General features: G+C 37.7%; 1 protein-coding gene across 1 annotated transcript in view; it reads right to left on the bottom strand.

The window, feature by feature from the left end:
- Window positions 1–2,542: 2,542 nt before the first annotated feature.
- Window positions 2,543–11,214, bottom strand: part of LOC104402479 (chromosome unknown open reading frame, human C14orf39) — a 30,644-nt gene continuing 21,972 nt past the window's right edge. The window contains exons 10-16 of the mRNA XM_010010365.1: window positions 9,575–9,660; window positions 9,417–9,481; window positions 8,223–8,290; window positions 6,385–6,542; window positions 5,714–5,849; window positions 4,198–4,255; window positions 2,543–2,973 (exon numbers count right to left, since the gene is read on the bottom strand). Of these exons, the coding sequence (XP_010008667.1) occupies window positions 2,771–2,973; window positions 4,198–4,255; window positions 5,714–5,849; window positions 6,385–6,542; window positions 8,223–8,290; window positions 9,417–9,481; window positions 9,575–9,660 (774 nt within the window). The 3' untranslated portion in view covers window positions 2,543–2,770. The remainder of the gene's footprint in view (window positions 2,974–4,197; window positions 4,256–5,713; window positions 5,850–6,384; window positions 6,543–8,222; window positions 8,291–9,416; window positions 9,482–9,574; window positions 9,661–11,214) is intronic.

Raw genomic sequence — 11,214 nt, 5'->3', positions numbered from 1 at the left:
GTGGGGTGTGAGGGGGGGAATTTTACCTTTCCAAAGGTAATGTGTTGCAAGTGCTAAAAAGAGCATCATCTTCACATCAGATCAATCAAGGTACAAGATTCAAGAAACAACGTGCCAAGAGGCAATTTCTCAGCAAGATGTTAGCATCAGAACACAAAGTGATGTGTCTGGAAGCAGAACTGCTGAGCTGCAAACAACCTGGGTGTGAGTCAGAGAATATTAGGAAAGTGCCTGTCCACCAGGAACATAGACTTGATTGCATGTGACTTGTGTCAACTCTGGAGACATCAAGAGCAGAACATAAAAGCAAGGCAACAGAGATATTTCTAAATGAGCCATTCAGCCTCTAAGGCAACAAATCTGACAATAACTCAAATTCCAAGAGGAAAAGTCAACATTCCAGGTTTGTGTTCCATGGTTATATCCTTCGTTCTTTTTTTTTATTACTTTTTTTTTTCAGCAAAAAGGTCATGTTTTACATCATTAAAAACACAATCATCTCCTTTCAAACTAGCCTGTAACTTTGAAACCAGAATCCAATTGCCTGTTCAGGCTCATTAGTGTCTTTGGATCCTAATGACCCACTCAGTTGCAGTAAATGAAAAACTAATCCTTGTTTTATGCCATTGGCTAAAAAGGATTAGCCAACTCTTGCTACCCATGCAATCAGCCTTGCACTGCGGAGATTACTACCATCTAATACTGTAAGTCTACACATTCCAATCTGTTACAATATGTAGCACTTAAAGCTTATTTCCTTGAAATACTTAAGCATATTAATGCTACAGTGTAAGACTGTTTTCTTATGATGCAATGATTCTTCTACCCCTGTCCCCAAAGCTTGCATTTAGCTGCATATACGTAGTGACGCCCCTTACCTTCCAACATTGTTTTAATTATGTTCACAGTCTTGAAATTAAAAATCAAGTAACTGTTCATTGGTTTTTGTTGGGGTTTTGGGTTGTTTTTTTTAATAGGGCCCAGACTGGGCACAGGCACTGGGTTTGCGTGGCAAGGACTGGGGGGAGGAAATGAGGGTTTACAGGGGTGGCTGCTGTGCTAAGCTGCCAGAAGCTTCCCCTTCATCTGATGGAGTCAATGCCATCCAGCTCCAAAACAGACCCACCACTGTTCAAGGCTGAGCCCATCAGTGATGGTGGTAGCGCCTCTGGGATAATTTAAGAAGGGCGAAAAGTTACTGTCCAGGACCAACACCAGCCTAGAGAGAGAAGTAAGAATATGTGAGAGGAAGAGCCCTGCAGACACCCAGGTCAGTGCAGAAGGAGGGGTAGGAGGTGCTCCAGGTGCCAGAGCAGAGATTCTCCTGCGGCCCATGGAGGCGATCATGGGGAGGCAGGCTGTCCCCCTGCAGCCCATGGAGGTCCACAGATAGCCACCTGCAGTCTGGAGAGGACTCTACACCAGAGCAGGAGGATACCCAAGGAGGCTGTGACTCCATGGGAAGCCCACACTGGAGGTTCCCAGCAAGACTTGTGGTCCTGTGGAGAAAGGACCCCATGCTGAGACACTGGCACAGATTGCCCAGAGAAGCTGTGGATGCCTCATCCCTGGAAGTGTTCAAGGCCAGGTAGGGCAGGCCCCGGTAGAAAGGGAGTGGAACTAAAGGATCTTTAAGGTCCCTTCGAAACAAATCATTCATGATTCTATAGTTTCTCCCACTTCAGCCAGAAGCCTTGAGTATCGGACTGTAATGTCATAGACATGGATGATGCAATTCATCAGGAGACAGGAAAGGAAGATTCAGTTATGGAGTAACTGAGCAAACAGACTTATCCTTTCTGGCTTTCTAAATCCTGTCAGAGTATTCGCCGGTAGTGTACCCCAAATAACATAGACAGGCTCTCAAACTTGCCTCTAGCTAAAGTTTTTCAGATTGTGAGGTGTGCAGTAGATTAGAAAAGCTGTTTAAAATAGATTAACATGGAAACCCACATTTGGAGAGCATGAAGTCCACCAAATCTATGCATCCTACTTCTTAATAGCTGGATCTCAGCAGCACTTCATTGAAACTTCCCTAATCCCTCTCCAGGAAAAAAAGTAAAACCCAACTTTCACATGCGTCAGCACAGTTGGGCTGCACAAAAATAGTCCTACAGCATCTAGGAGTCTGGCAAAAGATACCTTTTTTGTTTTGAAAGACACTAGATAGAGGGGAAGGAACTTGCTTTCAGTGTTTCAAGTTAGAAAAAGTTGAAATGTTGAGTATTATAACTGCAACATTATTTCAGTTCAGATAATAAGAAATACCAACAACACTTTCACAAAATTAACAGAAATGTTTATTTCAAAAATTTTATAAATATTCTATGTATAACAGCTAATTTGAGAACATTGTCTTTAACTCAAATTCAGATTCTACTGCTACAATAAACAGTTACTCTAACACAAGTTACTTAGTTTATATCAGAGGCTGAAAGTACTCATCTAGAAGTTTAGATGCTCTCTCAGATATTGAATTAACTCAACACGCTACTGTAAAATGATATTTCAGCTACTTGTAAGTGCCAACTTAACAGAAGTGTATCATAACATTTTATGAAAACAACATATTCAGGAAATAGGAAAAATAAAAGCTGCATCTCAAAGCGTGTGTGCTTGATGAACATACACATGCTTTTGCAGCAATTGGAATAATGCAGTCTTGCATGAAATGAAAGGGGAAGATGAAATGCTTTGTACTTTAACTTAAGAAACTGATAACATTTGTCAAGGTTAAGGAGGAAAAGAATTTAAAAGGAAGTCAAAGTATTCAGAAGAATGTAAATGGCTTTGTATTTTGTAAGGAAGAATGAAAATCTTTCACAGGAGGAGACTGTGATGATCTCTGATCCTGTCCAAATGCAAATGGAAAACTGAAGTCATCTTTTCCATCTCCAAATGCATGAGAAATTGATTCTGAGGGGAAGGGGAAGGCAAATGCCTCCTCACTTTCTGATTTCCCAAACAAGCTTCCTATAGGAATACATATTACATTTATTAGCAGATTGAATCTTACTGAAAGAATACTGCATTCAGCATATTATGTCCCTTCAACAATATTGTACTCTGAGCATCACACTGAGTATCAACCTACAGATGTGTGTTTATTTCTGCACTAGAAATGGTACTTCCTGGAGGGCGTTATTAGAATCTACATAGAATTAAGTGTGAAGTACTTGAATGATTTAGAACAACAAAACACTTCTAGATGATAAACTGGGTGAAATATTTCGAATACTAAGCAAGAAAGGTCTTTTTAAACAGATACACTTTTGCAGATTCCTTCTTCTCTAGAGAATAATGCAATCAAACTCTGAAATACTTGGAGAAACATAGCTGCTGACTGAAAACCACCCAACTTTTACATTCAGCAACACAAAATTCACACCCTTTTCTCTACAGGTTATATATGCATACAACCTTATATTCACCCACTTCAAAAAAAAGTAGCTTTTAACTTGTAGCGCCTCAAAAAAGAGAGTAGATTACAGTTCCTTTCAGAAAATAAGTTTTATCAAGAGTAAAGTTTGATCCTACTGATAACACAAAAAATTGATTTTTCATTTCAGTAAAGCCAGGATTTCACCCAGAATGTGTAAGTGTGTGGGGCTCCCTTAGTACGAGTGGAAGGTACTGTTCATTAAGTCTGATTCTCCTCTGTCTTACTTGTGCTATTTTTACATTGTGTACCTCCAACAGCTGAAACTGATGCAAGTCAGTTTACTATCAAGATTTCTCTAATCAAATGAAAATTATTATATTTGAGGAAGGAAAAACAACCAACATACGAACTCCTTCCGCTACCTAAAGTGGTAGCCTTAAGTTAAAAAATTGTATTTACCAAGCACTGTAGCTTTTTACATTAAAAGAAGAATTCTTTTAATTAGCAAAAAAGCTTTGACATTTAAATATATCTTCTCCATTACAGGTCTTCTTAGTTTGCTTCAAACATACCTAACACTATCCCTGTTTCTTTCTTTCTCATACCTCTTTGTTCATGACATCTCATACATTTGAAGCCAAACAGGCAGGGAAAGATTTAAGCTAGTCAAAACACAAGAAACACAGTAATCCACTGAACTATAGTATCACAACTGAACAGCCTTTTAGGCAACCAAAGGTGCCCTATTAAGCAGGATCGCAAGCTTGTCAGTCACATAAGTAGTAAACAGCTGCACATTTGAGTTTCAGACTTACCAATATCTTTTTGTGGGGACAGAGGGTTCAAGTTTCCCACAGAATAACCTTCCTCTGTCTGAAATACAAACAGACGTTGTATTTAACAAATGAGAAAGACAAAAGAGAAACTCTCATACTGATATGTAGCAAATTCATTGCCTTCCATGAGAAAGACACTGTCCCAGTGAATGTTAGCAGCCTTCACAAAATCTGCATTTAAAGGTATATATCTAACCCTAAAGGTTGAAGAGAGAGGTTTCATGATGTTTGTTTACATCTGCAAACACATAGCCCCCATTCTTCTGGAAGTCATCAGATTGAGAACAGACCCCTATCTGATCTGGCTTACTGCTGGTTTTTAAACCAAAAAGATTCAAAATTATTTAATTCTGTAGCATTTTGGAAAACTTCTAATTAATGCCTAATAAGTAGAACCTTGTATTGCCAGAAAAAGTACTCATCCCTCTTGAGAAGAGTTTGTAAGATACATTTGTAATAGATACTTAATTCCTTCAAAACTCCCACCTAACTTCAAAGAATCCTACACGATTGCTACAGGCTGCTAAATTCTTGGTTTCTGCCACTGAGCAGCCACAAAATAACATGGGTTCTTACAGCATGAGGTGACTTAATACCTAACCTCATTACTAAACAATTTACAAGCTGCTCACCAGTGTTTTCTCTCCTACACAGAGCTGATGCTAGGAGACATCAACAACATGTATCTTGCCAAACACAAAATAAAACAGTACTTTCATTCTTCCTTCCTCCAGCTTTTCTCTAGTAACCTCAAGACTGAGCACATCCACTGAAATACGAGATACTTGGGTTCAAATCCCTTATTTGCATAAGGAGTTTGAATCTACATTGCCAGCAATGTCACCTAACAACCACACTATGCACTGATGCACATCTATCCTGAATACCCAATAATCTATTAGCCCAGAATGGTAAAAATTACTCTAGAACACTGTTAAGGAACCTGCAAAGAAAAAGACATGGATTCCACTGCCCGTTCCAATTCACTGCCTACTTATCTCTTCCATTTAAATATAGCTAATCCAGATTTGCTCTTCAATACCCCTAATAGATTGTCCTTTCTTCCTTTTCTCAATATCCTACGTTTTGTGAAAAATGGGAGAATAAAATTGTAAGTGCCTGATTCCCCACTTCAGCAAGACAAAACCACACAGGATAGGCAGGTGGGTTGTGAATTCTGCTAGGGTACCTAAAGTTTTGCATTGCAGCACTAAACCAGAAGCATTTTGTGAATCTAGCCACCCGTATATTTGCACAAGATCCAATCTTGACAATATGGGAAAGATTCACACTCGATCAGAAGTCACCAAAGGGGCATCCCCAGGAAAGCAGCTAAGCATTTTCAAAGGATATAAAATGTAAAAATTAAGCAAGCTAGTAAAAAAATATTTGCTGCAAAGATAACCAGTCTGAAAAACCTCATTCACTGTCAATGTTGTTTTCCTAGCAGATTTTGCTTTGTGAAAATTTAATATTCTCAAGTACTCATTTTTACCTCGTCAGATGAATTTTCTGCCCCAAACACAGAAGAATCAAATAAATTAAAGCCAGGTGATTTCTGGGCAAAGTTCATGAGAGAAAAGAAGGCAGGAGATTTTGATGTTCCTTCTTCAGAACCTAAATTGTGAATGCTGTAAAGAAAGAAAGGAAGGAAGAAACTACATTAATAGTTTTTAAAAGTAGCGTAGATGGCTTTTTTAAGTTTGGGGGTTTTTTTCTGTTTTGTCACTTTTTTAGATTCCCATAGCTTCCACTAATAATTGCTTCTTGCAACACAGAATGGGTAACAAAACTCTTTAAAGCAAAGCAAGGTGGTGTTCTTAGCAATTCCCTACCCTTTTACCAAAAAAACCTGTTTAAAGATAGAAATTGGTGTAACAAATACTACTGCAGGAAAAGACGACGACTGTAACAAAGGAGCTACAAAGGACCTGTGTCTTTATATTTCTAAGCAGTGTCTCACTCTTTCAAAACAGCTTCAAGTGGAAATGTTGTTGTCAGAAGAAAAACTATTAAATTACCTAGCATAACTCAGGGTGAAAAAAAATAGTATTTTTAGAAGAGCTTTCTAAAAGAGTCTTTCTATAGTATCTTTCAAAAACAGCAGAAATGCTTATACAATAGATATCACTTTGCTCAAAATCAAAATAAAAGATGAACTCGTACAAGTCAAATGAAGGTAGTTTTGAGAACTGGGTTTTCTTCCCCTTTGAATCAGGCGTTCCAACAAACTCAGGTGTTTCAGGTGCTCTTAAAAAACGTTGTGAACTTTCTTCTGCTGTGTCAGGATTATCTTCATTTGTCTTAAAATTTGTGTTTATGTCCTATTAAAAAGAAATGTACAATAATGTTTACAGCATATAAAATTTCCAAAAATATCATTAGTCCATTTACCTATAAATATATTCATTATGTATTTTAGGGTTAGTCATTTTTACTCTCATGAAAAATAAAAAGATGTTAATAAAATGCTCACAATGACATATTCATCATACTTAAAACTGTAACCTGAATTTATCTAATTTAAAATGGACTTCTTGTGAATGAAACTATATATGGAAATTTTCATTAAAAAAAAAAAACAAACTTGTGAACTGACTAAAACCACTGATTTTGAATAAAATAACTATTTAATTCTAAAGTATGTCTTAACATATTGCTTAAAAGTCACACTGGAATCCGCATGAGACTCCCTAGTGAAAAAAAGGAATATCACCATCAAAATATATTTCAGTTGACTGAGATATTTCCTCTTTCTCAGAAAATGTTAAATGAAAATATACACTTGGATTATGTGGAACAATTTCCACCAGACTCAATATTGTTTTAAAGACACTCTTCTCCATCAGCTGCCTGCAGGCATCAGCCCCTAGTGAGCCAACCAGAAGATGAGGAGTATCTCAAACTTGATCTTGTGTACAGGTTTTGGCAGAGAGTTCATAGCTTTTATGGTGCTATACTGGATTTGTGTCTAAACCAGGGTGAATAAATCAGGGATGTTTTAGTTATTGCTGAACAGTGCTCACACAATGTCAAGGCTTTTTTTGCTTCTCATGCTGCCTCACCATTGATTAAGCTGGGGGTGCAAAAGAAATTGGGAGGGGACACAGCTGGGACAGCTGACCCCAGCTGACCAAAGGGGTATTGCAACACCATATGACGTGCTCAGCAATAAAAGCTGCAGGGAAGAAGGAGAAAGTGGGGGATCCTTGGAGTTATAGCATCTCTCTTCCCAGGTAACCATTACATATGAAGCCCTACATTCCTGGAAATGGCTAAATAACCTCCTGTAGATGGGATGTAGTGTATGAATTCCTTACTTTGTTTTGCTAACATGCACAGCTTTTGCTATACCAATTAGACTCTATTTGTCTTAACCCACATTTTGCACTTTTACTCTTCTGATTCTCTTCCCCATCTCACTGCGGGGGGAGTGAGCAAGTGGCTGTGTGGTGCTCAGCTGCTGGCCTGTGTTAAACCATATCTTGATATGACCTACATATGCAAGCTGTACAGACAACTGGCTTGGATAATATGGTATGGCAAGCTTGATCTCACATTCAGGCACAGCTTGTAAAAGCAGTTGCAATGGAGCCATACCGGCTCTGTAGCCAGCACAGAGCCTATTTACTATAGTTTTGTAGGAGAAATGAGTTTCAAATGCAAACATTTTTTTAAGAAATCTTCCATCAGCTCGCACTGATAAAAAAATGACGTGCACCCATTTATACAAAAACTACGATGTGCATAGGATAGTCATCTTAAATAGTCTGTTGTTAAGGCAGCACAAAACTAAACAGAACACTGACATGATCAAGAGCAATGATCACTATATTAGTAATTAGAGGGCACTGATTGGCTTCTCACCTGCTGGATGGTTTATAATGAGTCACCTTGTCAATTTCTGAGACTTATACCTCTTGCCAATAGATTCAAATATGTCAAGATACTTTGACTATTCTACATAAAATAATTACTTACGACATTAGAAATGCTTCGCTTACTTGAGGTATATAAGAATAATCCTTTGGCTCATTTTCTGCTTCTGCATCACATTTGGCCTCTTGGTTTGCTATACAAAAATCAGCATTGCTTGTAACAATAATAACAGCACTTTGAATGGATAAAAAAAATTATGTTCTGGGAAACAGTCCTTGAGAAAGATTCACTAACTTGGCATTGCTACTGGTAAGGAAGTGTTACAACTGAGGTTTTCATAATAACCCACTTTATGGCTATGTTCCTAACAGTTACCTCTTGTTCTGCCACTTACTCGCTATCGTTAAAGCACGCTTAGGCTGCTTCATACGGTTTGGTATGTTCTTCAAACCTAGCTATTGATCCCTGAGACTGCAATGATTGTCTAATCCAGCTATTGCCCTCTGAGAGTGTTAAAACCAGACAATGGAAACCAGGTGGAAACAATATAAAAAGCACATCCACACGACACAGGCGAAGTGTATCTTAAAGAACTGGGCAAAAGCCAGGATAAGAAAAAAATGTTATCAGACTTTCTGCTCTAATCTTCAGACTGTGCAACATTTCAGGCACTGTAGGTTAAGACCCTGGGTTTCAGGGCATATAATTAGGACCCTATTACTAAAACTAAAAAAAAAAAAAAAAATTAAAATAAAAAAGACTAATTTTTGACATGCATTTAAATTGGCAGTATAATTAGAAAAAAATATTTAAAATGAAGCTTAGTGCCTTGTGATTTCAGAAACTATAGGTGTATTTATAACTACTCTGGTCCCCTGGTTTGTTACTGTAAGCATTCTGTATGTATTTCTCAAATTAATTTTAATCCTTAATAATCCCACATTACTGAGTTTTTATTATATCGCTTTTCTTTGCATTTTCTCATGCCTTCTGGGCAGATTTTCAGACTGAATTTCGTTTTATCCAAGTAACTTGAGACTAGAGCGTGCATTTATAAGAGATGCTGGAAAGTTCATTTCATTAGGAATGTTCAATGAAGAATGAATGCCATATTACTGAGCACTTCAGTCTATTTAAATTAGGACACTGCCTATCTGCTATACTCAAAGTTTGAACTAAATAAGCAAGGTGGAAGAGGAATAGAAATGGTGGCCCTCTTACTACCAGAAGGAAAATTTGGCCCCTAGATTTTTCTCTTTTACAATTATGTGATCCAGCATACAGTAACAGTATACCTATCAAAAAAAATGATACTTTACCTATTACTGCATTTTCACTCTCAAACTGTTGATTGGAAGTCATCTGCTTTGGAGGAATTACGAGCCTAAAATACAAAAATTAATGCTTAACTAAGTATGGATTATATCCATAAACCTCAATCTCAAGAATGAAAACTACTTTATTAAAGAAAAGTTACCTGAATTGCATTTGGTTTTGTGAGCTTGCTATTGCTGGAACTTGGGCAATCTGTGGGTTATTAGTGCCTGCAGTGTCAGTAACCATCTAAAACACAGTAAAAAATTTGAATGAGGCAGCATATAAAATTGTTGCTTCAACAACATCACTCTGATTTCTCCTTAGACTATGGAAATCCCTTTTTTTAACCACAGTTTAGAGGTCAGTCAACATAAGAAACTTCTTGCCTGGCTTTACCTTCATTTTAACAGCATGATATGCAAACCTACTTCTCTGATTTTTATAAAGTCTCATTCACAGCACTGATAACTAGATGTGAATAATTAACTGTTCTGTTGCACACATAACATCATGTAATTTACAAGCTTTATCCAGGTTTTGTAGTGCTGCAGCCAGGTGTCTCCACCTCTGCAGGCCAAAGTGAGTGTGCACATCAATGAATGTGTCTCCTGTGTAAACTCAAAAACTGCAAAAAAAAACATGGAAATACTCCTGCCTTACAGATTTTCACCAGATCAGAAGCCCTAACTCTTATGTGAGGCATGTATTTGCGCTTTGAGGACAGAGTGGCACTAGAAATCTCTGCCTCAGCATCGAATAACACATTTCACAGGGAGCTGCTAGTTCTGGTTTATTTTAATTTGCAAAATGTATCAAATTGAATTCAATACAGGGTGGAGGAGAAAAAGGCTGGCTATGCAGAAACTGTCTGCCACTCCACTTCTGTAGTTTACAGCACACCTTTTCTGAAGCATTGCAACATTCCTTCTAATCTTTTTATTTTCCTCAGACTCCATCTTCTTTTCCTTATTGCCATCACCCTTTCTGGAAGTTCCCTTAACCTTGACTTACTGTTTCCCACTATTCTCTTAAGTGCAATTTCTAGGTCCCAGATTTATCATCCTCATCTCTAGATTACCCTGGCAACAGGCCTTCCATCATCCTCATCATGACCAATTCCCTCAGCCAGTCACAAATCAGAATTGCTTGAAATTTCTTGTGGTCTGGTTCCACTCAGTCTAGCCATTGCCCTTCATGTTGTTTTATCTTAAGACAGCTACTTCTTCTACCACAGGCTCCACTCTAAACTATTTAGTGATTCATTCACTTCATCTTTCAGTTACGCCGAAAATCTTAACAAAATGACAACTGGTTCTGTTAATTTTTTACTTGATTATTTTTGTTGTTCATTAAAATTTGGATTTAAATAGATCCAGTGAGATGTCCCCTAAAAAGAAAGGTTTCGGCATAGAAACTTCCCCATGCTTCTGCACAGCAAACACAGTTGCAAACTATTTCTTATATCTCCTGTGGCCTTACCTTACTTTTCTCCTTTTATACTATAGCAATCCCACGACTGTTCTTGCACTTAACCGGATTTTATTAGTGTTTTTCATAACTGTGCAAGTTGTTCCTCCAACTTGTTTGCATATTGGTTTACTGTGTTTGTATATTTAAGATATTAAGCTGCAGTACACTGCACCTGTTCAATAAAGTACCATAGGAACTATTTGTTTATGGGTGAGAGATGGAAAATGTAGTTGTGGACTCCTCAAGTGTAAAAAGCAATGCTGCTTGTGGTTTTATTTCTCTTGGTCCAGACTTTTGTTTCTGCTTAAAGCTCAGAACTGAGCTGTTAAC

The sequence above is a fragment of the Nestor notabilis genome, unplaced genomic scaffold, assembly GCF_000696875.1.
Source record: "Nestor notabilis isolate BGI_N333 unplaced genomic scaffold, ASM69687v1 scaffold11992, whole genome shotgun sequence".
NCBI classification, from domain to species: domain Eukaryota; kingdom Metazoa; phylum Chordata; class Aves; order Psittaciformes; family Psittacidae; genus Nestor; species Nestor notabilis.
The sequence above is the reverse complement of the archived record's forward strand: the minus strand, read 5'-3'. Positions and strand labels throughout refer to the sequence as shown.